Source organism: Populus alba, chromosome 5, assembly GCF_005239225.2.
Source record: "Populus alba chromosome 5, ASM523922v2, whole genome shotgun sequence".
Lineage (NCBI taxonomy): Eukaryota > Viridiplantae > Streptophyta > Magnoliopsida > Malpighiales > Salicaceae > Populus > Populus alba.
Genome location: NC_133288.1, coordinates 21,149,620 through 21,163,151, shown reverse-complemented (window position 1 = coordinate 21,163,151; position 13,532 = coordinate 21,149,620). Strand labels below are relative to the sequence as shown.

Genomic DNA, 13,532 nt, shown 5'->3' with positions numbered 1-13,532 from the left:
TCAATATGTTTTGAAATACAGCTTAAATGTGTTACCACAAATCCAGACAGGACTGGATTTCTACCTTTATGTGCACAACGTCCATCATCATGGGTGGATTATAGGTGTATAATAGATTATTGATATACTATATGCTGCAAGTCAGATTAAAAAACATCATAGTGTTACTAGTATATTTTCTAGTAAAGAAAATCCCAATCATGAACTAAAAATTTAATATATTTTTTTCAAATATTTATACGATGACATATTAGATGATATATAATTTTTTTTTAAATATTGAGATAGTGATATATTAGATTGATCTAAGTTAACCTATCAAATCTACAACTCAGGTTATGAGATCGTGATAACTCTCTATATAAAAAAATATGAAGGTCAAATTCTAATCAACCTAATGTTAAATAATAAAATAAAATAAAAATGACTTGAGTCAACCTGCCAAATTCGTGTTCTATGTCATAAAACCGAGATAACCTATAAAAAAAAATACGAAGTCTAATTTCCAACAAATTTAATGTTAAGGGATGCAATTGAAAAAAATCAATAATAAAAAATCTAGTAAAGTTAAGCTAACTTGTTAAACTCATTACTTAAACATCGAGACCAAGACAACTTCATAAAAAAAATTAAAATCATAAAGCTCTATTCCCAAGTAACATATCCAATACCATCCAATATTGAAGGTGACAAAATTGAGGGGAAAAAAAACTAAATCCACGAGAACACCACTGAAAGCAATTTGAAAAAAGTTATGAACTATAAACAATCTAATATTAAAGAATGAGATTAAAAAAAAAAAATAGTTTGTTAGAGGGTGAAATTGAAAAAAATATATTCAATTAAAAAATGACCAAGAAAAATGAATCAAGTCAACCTAAATTAACTTCCCAGAACTATATTTTGGATTATGAGATCAAGATAACCACATCGAAAACATATTGGAAAAAATCACAATCCTTAATTTTTAACTAACTTAATTTCAAAAGGTAAAATTAAAAAAAAATATATTATTTAGAAAATATAGCCTAAAAAAATAATCTGAATCAATCTATTAAACCCTTGATTTGAGTTATGATAGTGTTTAATGAAAAAAAAAACTCTAACCTCTCTTTCAATTAGATAAACATCTCATGTTAAAAATTAAAATTAAAAAATAAATAAATTCAAGAGACTAAGATATAACCAAATAAAAAAATAAAAAATACAAGTTCCAAAACAACTCAATCCCAAAGATAAAATAAAAATAAATAAATAATAATTTTATAGAAACCGGTGACCAAATCAACACCCTTTTAATTGAAAAAAAAAAAAACACCTAGCCATGCACAGTACATAACCTTTTATCCAACGCAACCATTTATATATATAAAATACTCAGGTTCATTTCACCATTTGCACTTAGTTGAAAATCGAACAATATTTTATTTTTATTTTTTGAATAAATATTTTTTTCTTATATTATTGTGATAGTTTTTTTTTTGTTTTTTTATCCATGTGCTATTGCTGTTATTGTTTTTTTTTTTAATGATTCAAATAAAATTAATTTATTTAGCTAATTAGAACTATAATTCCAATTATTTGAATTTTTTAAGAAAAACAAGCTTGCATGAGTTAATTTTTTTTTATATATAAAAAAAAATAGGAATCGGATACACGGCATAAAGCGGGTTCACCTCTGAAGATATTGAGAATATAGTTATTAATTACTATTAATTTAGATTTATTCCATGAGTGAAAACGGTGACAATGATGATGACGACAGGATTCCCAAAAAAAAAAAAAGTTGCTGTCCCAAGCATCTAGCCATGCTTGAAAACGCACGTCACACATTTCAACGGCTAGATCTTAAACATGAAGATCGACGAATTTCTTGAAGAGAACAGTAATATTCTTATTTAACATCATTAACCGACAAATCTTTCAAAGGAATCACGAGGCGGTCTGTAATATGCCCAAAATACCCTGGTGGTGATCATGACGCGTTTCGGCAAAGGAAAGTTATTAATTTATCAAGGAATCACGGTCTCCAAAGTGGGGATTATAAAATAATTTAGTTAAATTAAGTAAAACTAACGTAATTTAGTCATATAGCATGGTTTAATTTCATTGTATTAATATGTAAGTGCCCCCTGACATAATAATTATAAATCCTCAAGATATATTGTCCAATCAACCTCTTTGCTATTAAAAATATATTTGGAAACATGGTGCAAATAATATTTTTAAAATTTTAATTTTTTTATTAAAATATATTTTTATATGTTTTTAGATCATTTAGATGTAATAATATCAAAAATATTTTTATAAAAATAAAAAAAATTATTTTTATATATTTTCAAGTGAAAAATACTTTAAACTGTCACCGTTATCATAACCCCATATAAACCATAACCATTTTTGTACTTAAAAGTTATTTTTTATATATCAGGAGCATTAATTTTTTCTGAATGGGGTTGAAAACTATCATTTACATACAAATTAATGGATTATGAAAATTTCCTTCATTTCAACCTAATTTTACTCTCACCCGACATACCAAAAACGAAAAAATTCCAGAGTAAGAAAGAAATTTAATTTTCATATATTAAAGGGAATTATAATTAAGGCTTGATTTGATAATTTGGTGTAAATATTCTAAATAAATAAACATGTGATTTTAGAAACATTTAGTGTAAGATTACCATGTATAACAATTAATTATTATAAGCATAGAACTTATTTATTTTTATGTTTTAAAAATATTATGGAAAAAATTTAAATTTATTTTATTTTATTTTAAATTAATATTTTTTTAATATTTTTAGATCATTTTGATGCGCTAATATAAAAAATAATATTATTTTATTTTATTTTTAATAAAAATCATTTTAAAAAACAATGACAACAACACTCCCAAACAAACTTTAAATCATATATAAGCAATTCAATATAATGGATTCACTAAACAAACTTGCAATTAAAACATTGTTAACTTATATTTTGATTTTTTTATTTAAAATTAGTTTTTTTTAGTGTTTTTATATAAAAAAATAGAATTTTAAAAATAATATTTTTATTCAAAATAATATTTTAAAATTAATGACCGAGTCCTGACTCATATCAGATCTCAAATCGGGTGTGAAAACTACGGTATAACCTGCTCATTTATGAAGCCAACTTAGCACGTCAGGACGAATTTAGTATCCCGTCCAAGTCGCTACACCCAAACACTCCAGGATAAAATTAACGGACAAAAAAAAAAAAAAAAAAAACGGTTACAGGAAAATTGAAAGAAATGAGCGATCCGAGAAAAATAAAAGCAGAGCGAGGTGTGGTTGTGCCACTTCCTGTCCGTTCTGAAGAAAAAAAAAGATCCCTCCTCTGCTGCTGTTCGTGGTGGCTAATTTCACAACCGCCGTGGTGTCACTTCTCCACGTTTTTAAGATAAAAATAAACAAGGCACGGCTTTTGTTCTGTCCAAGACATCGGTATACTCCCCTTAGATTATTCCTCGTCTCGATCCCCAATTCCTCAGAATTTCGTCAGTTCCGATGATTTTGTCGCACTGTTTGTAGAATCTGGCTTCTTACTTTCTTTAATTCCAAATCGAACTCCCCAATCCGATCTTGATTGTGATCGAGATGTCATTTAAGAGCAAGTTAAAGGAGATTAGAGATGATATCACTACTACATTTTCGATGGGAAAGTTACAGAGGAACAGAACAAATCGAAGAGGGAGAGCTTATATTGCACCTGAATTAGGAGGTGGGTCTGAGCTATTAAGCGAGTTGATTGAAGAACAGAGTCCATGGGCTAATTTGCCACCAGAGTTGCTGCAAGATGTGATTAAGAGAGTTGAGGGCAGTGAAACTTCATGGCCTGGAAGAAGAGATGTTGTTGCTTGCGCTTCAGTTTGTACGTCTTGGAGAGAGATTACTAAAGCTGTTGTTAAGACCCCAGAACAGTGTGGTTGCATTACTTTCCCTATCTCGCTAAAGCAGGTGAGTCGGTGACTAAAAAAGGGATTTTTTTTCTCCTCTTGTTTTGTATTTCTGTGAATGGTTAGGTGCTGATATTATTTTGGGGGTTCTTTTTTGTTTTTTGACTAGCCGGGGCCGAGAGATGCTCCAATTCAATGCTTTATTAAGAGGGAAAGGGCTACTTCTACTTATCATTTGTATCTTGGTCTCAGTCCTGGTAAATATTCTATGATTCATTGTGTTAGTTTTGATGGATTTTGTTTATGAATTTTGAAACGAAAAGATTGTTTATTGAATTGGATCCATTTTTTGACTTCCTAAGCAGTCTGCCATGAGAAAAAAATTTTAAATTTTCCAGTGGTGGTGTTGTGTTTTTAATTTTAGTTTAGTTTGTGTGTGTTCTCTACTGCTAAATTAATGTTACTTAATAAATTACAGCTTTGTCAGGTGATATGAGTAAATTATTATTAGCAGCAAAGAAGATTAGAAAGGCCACAAGCACAGATTTTCGGATATCATTTGTTGGAAGTGATTTCTGTCAAACCAGCAATACCTATGCTGGAAAGCTGAGGTATGGTTTATCATTTTGGATTTCTAATCTTTCTATTGCCACATTCTTCTTTTGTGGAATTGATTGGGAAATCCTGAACAGGTCTAATTTCCTGGGAACCAAATTCACCATTTATGACAGTCAGCCTCCATGTCCTGGACTGAAGTCCAATTGCAAGCTTCAGCAGAAAGTCCGTTCCATCCAAGTGTCTCCAGGGGTACCTGCTAGAAACTTTAATGTGGCCACTGTATCTTATGAGCTTAATGTCCTACGGACCCGGGGTCCAAGGAGAATGCATTGCATCGTCCACTCAATCCCTATTTCTGCAATTCAAGAAGGGGGAGTAGCCCCTACTCCATTGGAATTCAATAATCCTGGTGATGAGCAATCTCCTTCATTGTCTGCCTCAAAAGTAAAGCAACCACTTATCGATTTCATCTCCACTAGCCGTGCTGAGTCATCCGACTCAATTTGCAGCAAAATGGATCCCCTGGTTTTGAAAAATAAAGCTCCTAGATGGCACGAGCAGCTTCAGTGTTGGTGTCTAAATTTTAAAGGGCGTGTTACAGTGGCCTCTGTGAAGAATTTCCAGCTGGTGGCAGCTGTGGAGCCTTGTCTAAATGTTCCTGTAGAAGAACAAGAAAAAGTTATTCTTCAGTTTGGAAAGATCGGGAAAGATATCTTCACCATGGATTATCGATACCCCCTCTCTGCCTTCCAAGCTTTTGCAATCTGCTTGAGTAGCTTTGACACTAAACCAGCTTGTGAATGATCATTTTCTTTTTCCATCTTGGCCATATACACGTTATTCTTCCCCGAAAGCTTTGTTGTATTTATTTTTGATTAATGTGGGTGTCCGGGCATCTTGCGCGCACCTCGACTAAATCCCACCACTCGACTAAATCCCACCAGCCCTGAAATTAACAATCATGTAAGCCTCTAGTGGCCCTGAAGGGACTCGAACTAACTTTGTTGTATTTATTCTCTCTAAAGGAAGCTCCTTAGGATTTGCACCTTGTCATCAACATTAATTTTATGTAAACAGCAGTGGTCTGCACGGTCTATGTAGCAACATTTGTTTATTTTCAGAAAGGTAGTTCTGCAACAGCTACCCCAAGTATGTAACTTTAGGAATTTTAATTTCATAAAACCTATAAATTCTTGTTCTCTGTATATTAGAAACTTTGTGCACTGAATCTTGATGTTAAGTTGCGAAGTACAGTGAACAAAACATTTCATTATAATATGATGCAAAAGTATTATACATAAACATGGCTTTATGGATGATATTGCATCCTTATTATTACTTCTGTAAAATATTTTTATTGTCATGTGCACAAACTGTTTGTTTTTCGTGGTAGATTATAGTACCAAGTCATCACTTACCAGATTAAAGAACCCCTATATCCTTATCTTTGCTCTCCCGCGCACGATTGTAGCGACAACCATGTCTTCAAGGCTTTTCTGGATTATCAGGGTCTGAATCATAGGCATCGTCATTTTACTGTCGGTTCATAAGTAAGCATCTCAGCAGGGGTGACTTTGAATTCAGCCTTGTGCGTCTCGAGAGGACCTGGTTTAGCACTGTACTCACTGGGTTCTTCATCGTTATGAGAGAGATACAGCTGTACACCAGGACTTCTTTCGTTTAGTGAACTTTCAAACAAAATCGAGTTATTGACACTTTGTGTATTACTGTTGATATATGCCTTCATTGCTGGATCTTCTTTTGTCAGCAGATCTTTGGACTTTCCACCCTTCGAGCTTCCTTCTCCATCAGTAGGATTTTCGCTGCTCTCATCTGGATTGATCTTATAACCATGATGGTTGTGGACCGATCCATCCCTTCTTGTTGGTTCAAAGCCCTCGTACATTGAAGCTCCTATGTTTTCACCTGCTAGAGTTACAATGCTGACAGGCTTTTCAACTATGGGATGCTTTATGTGCTCCATTCCCAGCTTGTGAACAAACTTGGAAATGTCTTCCCTGATTTCTTTGTGCAAGGGAACCTTTTCTCCATTGGACATGGATGGTTTTTGATGAGATTCGCCCATTGCATGCCGGGCTCTTGCAGATTTGGCAGTTTCCCCATTTGAGCTAACAGTAGTCTTTTTCGTTTCAAAAATGTCTTCCTTTATGTTTTTCAGCTGTTCTGAAAGAGTCATAGGATGATCAGGACCTATGGTGTTAGAATCTGATTTTTGTGATGCTGCAGGTATCTCAAGTGCTGCCACAGAAGTTGGTGTTGGTGTTGCTGCTGCTGCTCTCACAGCACCTGATGCTTGTACAGGCTCTTCTTGTTGTTGTCGTAGAGAGACATTCTCTGCTCTGATTTCTTTCTTTTCTTGAGGCACTTGTGACAAGGGGAAGGATATTGCTGGATTTGTTTCTTCTTGTTGAGTGGCGGATTGAGTGGATGTGGGTGGAGGCTGAGAGGTCTCTTGTGTTGCTAGCTGCAATTTCTTTGATGGGGACCGGGAAACTGTTGGCTGCACTTGGGTAGCTATCTTAGAAGAAGAAGAGGGCTGTGAGGATGTTTTACCTGGAACTCGAGAGGCCAAACGAGTTGGAGATTCAGGTTGTTGGACTGCCAGTGCTGCTGTCCGGGGCTGGGAAGTGGTGCGAGAAGGAGAAGGTGGCACAGATGCAGCTCTTGATTGAGGAGTTGCACGAGATGGTGACTGGGTTTGGGAGGCAGCTTGGGTTTGGGTTGTTGCACGAGAGGGTGATGGGGGCACTGATGCAGCTCTTGATTGTGGAGTTGCACGAAATGGTGACGGTGGCACAGAGGCAGCCCGTGTTTCTCGAGATGGTGGTGCTGGCTCTGAACCAGCTCGTGTTGGGATTGTTGCACGAGATGGTGATGATAGTTGAGAAGTGGCTTGGGATTCAGCAGCCGCGCGAGGTGGTGGCTGAGGTTCAGTTCGTACTTGTGCCGTAATCCGAGTGGTAGGAGTTGGTGCTGGGGCTATCCCTGCTGGTCGAAAAGGTGGCCGCTGAATGGGGATTGTGGTGGTTGGCCAGGCTGGGGCTTGAATTTGAACTGTAGGACGAGGAGGTTGGGGTTCAGCTGTAGGACGTGGAGCAGGAGCGACGGGTGCTGACAACCAAGGGAGCCGAAAGCGGAATGGCCTCTGGTCTGCCATAGATTTGATTTAAGAAAATGTGAAGTATAACAAAGGTTGTAGATGTAGGTTGGCTGCGTTGATGCTGAATTCTTGTTGAGAAATGTGGTATTAATAAGTTTCTATTTGATACCTTGGAAAGTTTTCGAGACCTTTCTGTTGCTGTCTTCAAATTCACTCTCTCCTTTTGCCTCTTTTCCTGTCTAAAGGCTAGCCTTTATGCGGGAGAAATTCGGGATTCCTTAGACAGATTTTCCTTCTCTCTCAGGTCTAGCATCTCAATTTGTTCGTCTTTAGATTTTGCATTTCTATCTTGTTCAACTTTAAGCTTCTAACTATGTCGTCTCCTGTGATAGGAAACCAGGGTAATTGTTACTTTTCTCCTGAAGCCATCCAAGTATATACTTCGCCGAATCTCAGTTTATAGAGCACAACTCTCCATCCACATGATGCATGTGTTATCTCGACCATAGATCACCAGTGATCAATTCTAATTCTAATTTAGTTTTGTTTTTTTTTTTTTAAAAAGAAATTCCTTAACTCTTTGATAAGATATCAATACTGCAGCGATGACTATTTGCTTAGTCGATCATGCATGTCAGCATGGTAAAAAGGTTTAAGCCGCATGCAACCTCTTGGTTTGCTAGCTTTCAATGCTACTATTGTACCATGCCCGCTAGAGAAGCAACCTACAAAACAAGGAAAAAATCCTGAAAATTTTTCTTTCTTAATTCCATCACCCTACCATTCAAGAAAAGAACTCTTAGCAAGATAAACTTTCTTGCGTCTTCTCCTTGAAAGATAATATTTATGGGTTGAATCCATCCCATGATTTCACCGTCAGAAGATCGTATAATTGTTTCAAGCTCTCCAATCTTCTCTTAGGTATGTTAATTGTCACTTAATTTAGTTTACACAAACTTTATCCAGAACCTTCATTAGGCAATCACAAATCTTTTCAGCCACGTTCTTGCAATAGACGATATTCATTTTTAACTTTCATTTTCCAACAGGATCTGTTGAAATGGAAGGACTTGTCCGAGGAATAAGATCTTGCCAGGAAACCCTCAGAGTTGCAATTCTAAAGCATCCCCGTTATAGAAGAAACATATTTTCACGTTTTGGACGCGTTACATCCTCTCTTCCAGTGCGAGAGAAAGGACTAGAGAATCTAAAAGTGGCAGATGTGCTGATGACAAAGGGAGAAGACAAAATTGGCACCTGGCTCTGGTGCCGCACCACCGATTCTGTCTATGATGCTGTGGAGAATGTAGGTTAATGAAATAAAGCTGAAACTGTTTCCTGAAGAGTCAAGTTTCTTTATATAGTACACAAACATCACTTCTAAGATCTAGAAATTTGCAGATGGCAAAGAATAATATTGGGTCATTGGTTGTCCTAAAGCCAGGAGAACAAGAACTTGTTGCAGGAATTATCACAGAGAGAGGTATCTGATTTCGAAATAACCCTACTTTACATTGTTAGTTAGGCATTCATCCTCTATCCTTGTTGTAATTTTAGGCATAAATGCAACATAATTGAAATAGAAATGCATTATGGAGTAATTAGCTCTAGTTCACCCGAAAAAAAAACTTTGAATTGACTTTGATGATGTAGCTAAGAGTTGGAATGCCAAGATTTTCAAAATAACATAGAAACTTGAGAATAATTTTTATTAAACTACGCAATATGATGAAGTAGATTATTCTAATCGTTGTTAACGGTGGTGGAACGGATGCCTGAGCAGACTATATGAGGAAGATAATAGCACAAGGGAGATCATCTAAATACACAAGAGTCGGGGAAATTATGACTGATGAGGTTATTTCTTGCTATTTTTGTGTTGGGGTTATAGAGTAACCATTCTCCTTTCTAAATATGTTTCAATTTCAACGCTTGACAGAACAAATTAGTGACAGTGACATCTGACACCAGCATTCTACAAGCAATGCAGCTGATGACAGGTATTTATGATGCTAAGAATTCATGTTTTCCAATTACATGGGATATAGAGTCGAGTCGTTACTGAATTTGATGATGCCGCGATAAAGGGAAATTTATATCTCGATTTCAGATCATCATATTCGGCATGTTCCGGTCATAGACGGAAAGATAGTTGGGATGGTTTCCATTGTAGATGTGGTTCGAGCTGTGGTAGAACAGCAAGGTGGAGAATTGAAGCGGCTGAATGAGTTCATTAAAGGAGAATACTATTAGAATCTGACAATATCAATGTATGAAAGCTTCCTGCTTGTAAGGATAATGTCTTCAGAATCTATTTGGATCAAGATTTTTCTTTAAATTCCACAAAAGAGAAAAAACTTTGCTCCAGAAACTGGCCATTTTTCTCAAACAGGCAGAGATCGTCCAAATCCATATGGAAGTGTGTGATTGGTGTGCCAACCCCAGAAAGCACAATCTCAATTCACAACATTAATCAAAGAAAAACATAATCTACAAATATGTGCTTAACGATGTGCAGAAGAGCGAAGGTAATCCAGTCACCGGACAGAGAATTGTTATAGCTCATGTAAAACAACACATTTAACTAATACAGAACTAAGCAACCTTCTCCTTTCAATTAATTATTAAAACGGGCCTCCATCGTGATTAAAACAGTTTCCTGAATTACACCAACATGGGCACACGAATAAAAGCCAAACTGAGAGTATGACTGAAACGATGCTACATCATCCTGCTTGTCAAGTAGCGTTTGATTTTCCTATATGAACTACCAAAACAGCATCTCAATTACCACTAGTGTACCATAACCTCGGGAATCGTGACGGCGAACTATTTCGATGGTCTCTTGCGGGAAAAAGCTTGAGATGCCGTTAGCGCAACCTTTAGATGTTCTGAAGCAAAGCCCTGGGCCTCCATCAACCTATGTACCCTTTGAGCCTCCTGCACAAACCCACCAGCTATAAGCCCGCCTACAACCCTTTCAAAATCATGCAACCCCAATTGCTCCTTCTTGGCTTCCACAACCCCCAAAGCCTGAAGAGCCTTCCTCTCGACCCCAGCCCTTGCATACATATCACAAAGGCTAACTTGAATCTTGAGAGGAGGAGCCTCGCCCTGCTCAGCAATCCTGCCCAATAGCTGCTCAACCTCATCAACCAGCTGCAATTTCCCCAACCAATCGACAAGGACAGTGTCGGTAGCAAGTCCAGGCTCGAAGCCATCCTTCTCGAGCTCTAACAAAAGTTTGAGAGCCTTATCCAACATATTCTTTTTCTCATAAGCTGCAATCATGCCTGCAGTGCACCTGTCATCAGGCTTGTGTCCAAGCCTAATCAAATAGTCAAAGTTGTTCCTTGCCTGATCAGGATCACCAACTTGCCCAAATGTCTCAACAAGCAATGTACAAGACTCCAAATTCGGCTGGAATCCTGCAAACTGCATTGTGGTTGCAATTCGTCCAGCTCCACCAACATCTCCATGTTGTGAAAATGACCGAAGCAAAGTCATGTAGATCTCCATTGTAGGCTTGATGTCTCTTGCCTCCATCTCTCTCATTAATAATTCAGCCAGCTTAGGTTGACCAGCATTTACATATGCCATAATCATCGAATTGTAGATCTCTCTGTCTGGTCGGAAACCAAGTCTCCTCAAGCTTTCCAATGCTTCTCTAGCACGGTCAAGATTTCCTGCCTTGCTGTACATGTGTACCAAAATATTAGTGGTCAAAGCATCTGGTTGAATACCATTTTCATTCATCTTCTCAACAATTCTTTCAGCATCTTCTATGCGGTTCTGTTTAGCATGGGCATCAATAATCTTGCTGTAGTCGCGGATGTTAGCTTGGAAGGATTTTTCGCTCAACAAAACTTCCTCTACCTGCAATAAAATTCAATCAATAGCAACCACCTCACGATAATGAGTTGAGTAAATTATGCTATGCCATTTATTCTACACATTTCAAATCTCGACCATGTTAAACATAGAAAGATAAATCAATAACTAATCGCTGTAATCACACACAATAAAGTAAATGAACTAGTTATATAACTAACAAATGTAAGAGAAAGAAAACGAATGAGCATTGTACCTTAGGGTATAAACGAGTATTCTGTTCTTTCAACTTATCCAACAAAGTGAACCAATCAATCCTGCTAGGCTTTTGAAGCTCTGCCCATTGAGCTAACAGTGGAGAAGGGTCATCCTCCTCTTTCAATGCAAGGATTTTCTCGGTAACAATTTTGCATTTCCCAGATATTGGCTTCGGTTCCTCAGGCCAATCGAGCTTTTCTGACTCATGGATTCTATCAGCAACTTGAGCCCACTTAGGATTGGAAAGATCAAGTCCATAAATCTTGTAATTTATCTTCCCATGTCTCATAGGAAGAGTAACGACCTTAGGTTTCTCCTCATCCATGATCACAGCCTCTTTACCCATGGCCACAGCATTCTTTCCCTCTTCTTCTGCTTTCTCCTGGGCTCTCACTTCTTCTCTGAGACGCTTCAAACCCTCATAAAAGTCACTCTCTTCCATCTTCTCACGCGCCCATTTGAACCTAAAGTCCCTCATCATGTCCCCTCGGATTCCAATCTCAGCAGCAAACCTACACAATTCCTGCACCTCCTCACACTGCAAAAAACCCTTCATTTTCTCCTTCTTCCTTTCCTTTTCCATATCCGCCAGCACTGCATTGCTCACTTCCCACACTGTCTTCCACAAATCCCTACTGAAACCCTGCGACAACGTAGCCACCGAAACGTCAAGCATTTGTTCAAGACCACCCTTTTCCATTTCTGAAACAACTTCTCCAACAATAACCAAAAGCATACCATTAATCGTCTCTTTATCACTATCCTTATACACTTCAGTTAACTTCCCACGCATTATCCACACAAATCGCGACAAGAACTCATTCATGGTTTCATCCTCCTCCTCAGAATCATTAGCATTGTGTTTCGGATTAAAACTCGACCCAATCAACTTTGTTTCTCCAATAGTGTGCATGTATCTATTAAAGGACAAAATGGGTGTCGAGTTACTACAATTATAAGGAACCACACCATCACAACTGCTGTTTGAGGAATGAATTGAGGCTGTGATGGTAGAGAAATTTCTTCGAGTCCGCACTCTTCCATTGAATCTCGATAGGTTGTTAACTACTTGCCTATTAACCAAGCGCTTCAAATTCATGCTTCAGATATGTATATGAATAGAGAGCTCAAAAACCCAGATGCAAAATTGCCACGAAAGCAAAGTAGAGATGTCAAGCTGGCTAGAGAGACTTCAAATGTCCGAAACAGGCAAAACCCACATGGAAATGACAGTCAAACACAGTGAGACACAATCTTTCAGAAACCTGAAAGGAACAATTGAAGCAGAGAAAGAGATGAGTTCATTACCTCAATGGAAAAGAAATGAGGACAGCTGGATTCCCGCTGGGCAACCAGGACCAGAGGGCTGCTGTGTACTCCTTTGTGGTGGTGAAGTTAGAGAAGGCAAAACCCTTTCAATTATTTTTAATGGTTTAATTTTGATAACGAGAGGCCAAAAACCTGACGTAAAGCCCGCTAGAAACTGGACAGGTCCAAGAAAGATAGTTCAAGTTAGAACAGTGAACTGGCCCATAACCTGGAAGGCTAATGATCTCTCGGCTCGCTTCAAGAAATCGGAAGAAAATGTATTAGACAATTAATTCTTTAGTATTTTAGCTGTCATGTGAAAACATAAACGAGAACTCAAAGAATAATGCAAGAACTCGCATTTGGTCACAAGAAATTCTCAGACAAAATATTCAATCATGTTTCCCATGACTTTAAATTTATCTAATTTGTTGCAATCTTTATTTTTTTTTTTTTTTACATGTAAGGCGACATTCTTTCCTTTTCATATTATTTTTTATACATTTTATCAGATCATAGTTATAGAATCCGAAC

At 37.1% G+C, this 13,532-nt stretch overlaps 4 protein-coding genes across 6 annotated transcripts; 2 read left to right on the top strand and 2 right to left on the bottom strand.

Annotated features, from left to right (window-relative positions):
- Positions 1-3,217: 3,217 nt before the first annotated feature.
- On the top strand, positions 3,218-7,790 carry LOC118062137 (tubby-like F-box protein 5). 3 transcript variants are annotated; one of them, XR_012169821.1, is made up of 5 exons: positions 3,218-3,983; positions 4,092-4,179; positions 4,410-4,533; positions 4,615-6,615; positions 6,728-7,790. XR_012169821.1 is itself a non-coding variant. In XM_035075826.2 (4 exons), the coding sequence occupies exons 1-4, from the start codon at positions 3,624-3,626 to the stop codon at positions 5,282-5,284; spliced, it is 1,251 nt and encodes a 416-aa protein (XP_034931717.1). In that variant the 5' UTR covers positions 3,218-3,623; the 3' UTR covers positions 5,285-7,790. The 3 variants fall into 3 exon arrangements, 1 of the variants encoding a protein (XP_034931717.1); XR_012169820.1 differs by having other exon boundaries at positions 4,401-4,533; XM_035075826.2 differs by having other exon boundaries at positions 4,401-4,533; positions 4,615-7,790.
- Positions 6,009-7,701, bottom strand: LOC118062136 (uncharacterized). The gene has a single exon (XM_035075825.2). The coding sequence runs from the start codon at positions 7,656-7,658 to the stop codon at positions 6,009-6,011; it is 1,650 nt and encodes a 549-aa protein (XP_034931716.1). The 5' UTR covers positions 7,659-7,701.
- A 329-nt stretch (positions 7,791-8,119) lies between the features above and the next one.
- On the top strand, positions 8,120-9,939 carry LOC118062138 (CBS domain-containing protein CBSX3, mitochondrial). Its single transcript, XM_035075828.2, has 6 exons — positions 8,120-8,522; positions 8,651-8,907; positions 9,003-9,084; positions 9,385-9,458; positions 9,541-9,601; positions 9,712-9,939. The coding sequence occupies exons 2-6, from the start codon at positions 8,662-8,664 to the stop codon at positions 9,852-9,854; spliced, it is 606 nt and encodes a 201-aa protein (XP_034931719.1). The 5' UTR covers positions 8,120-8,522; positions 8,651-8,661; the 3' UTR covers positions 9,855-9,939.
- Positions 9,940-10,186: 247 nt separating this feature from the next.
- On the bottom strand, positions 10,187-13,125 carry LOC118062135 (uncharacterized). Its single transcript, XM_035075823.2, has 3 exons — positions 12,999-13,125; positions 11,689-12,880; positions 10,187-11,477 (listed from the first exon to the last, which is right to left on the bottom strand). The coding sequence occupies exons 2-3, from the start codon at positions 12,787-12,789 to the stop codon at positions 10,431-10,433; spliced, it is 2,148 nt and encodes a 715-aa protein (XP_034931714.1). The 5' UTR covers positions 12,790-12,880; positions 12,999-13,125; the 3' UTR covers positions 10,187-10,430.
- Between the last annotated feature and the right edge of the window lie 407 nt (positions 13,126-13,532).

Excerpts from the sequence above, each read along its gene's own strand:
- LOC118062136 (XM_035075825.2), bottom strand. The coding sequence starts at position 7,658 with ATGGCAGACCAGAGGCCATTCCGCTTTCGGCTCCCTTGGTTGTCAGCA.
- LOC118062137 (XM_035075826.2), top strand. The coding sequence starts at position 3,624 with ATGTCATTTAAGAGCAAGTTAAAGGAGATTAGAGATGATATCACTACT. Across the intron at positions 3,984-4,091 it reads TCCCTATCTCGCTAAAGCAG|CCGGGGCCGAGAGATGCTCC; the intron begins GTGAGTCGGTGA and ends TTTTTTGACTAG. Across the intron at positions 4,534-4,614 it reads ACCTATGCTGGAAAGCTGAG|GTCTAATTTCCTGGGAACCA; the intron begins GTATGGTTTATC and ends AATCCTGAACAG.
- LOC118062135 (XM_035075823.2), bottom strand. The coding sequence starts at position 12,789 with ATGAATTTGAAGCGCTTGGTTAATAGGCAAGTAGTTAACAACCTATCG. Across the intron at positions 11,478-11,688 it reads ATACTCGTTTATACCCTAAG|GTAGAGGAAGTTTTGTTGAG; the intron begins GTACAATGCTCA and ends ATTTTATTGCAG.
- LOC118062138 (XM_035075828.2), top strand. The coding sequence starts at position 8,662 with ATGGAAGGACTTGTCCGAGGAATAAGATCTTGCCAGGAAACCCTCAGA. Across the intron at positions 8,908-9,002 it reads TCTATGATGCTGTGGAGAAT|ATGGCAAAGAATAATATTGG; the intron begins GTAGGTTAATGA and ends AGAAATTTGCAG. Across the intron at positions 9,459-9,540 it reads GGGAAATTATGACTGATGAG|AACAAATTAGTGACAGTGAC; the intron begins GTTATTTCTTGC and ends AACGCTTGACAG.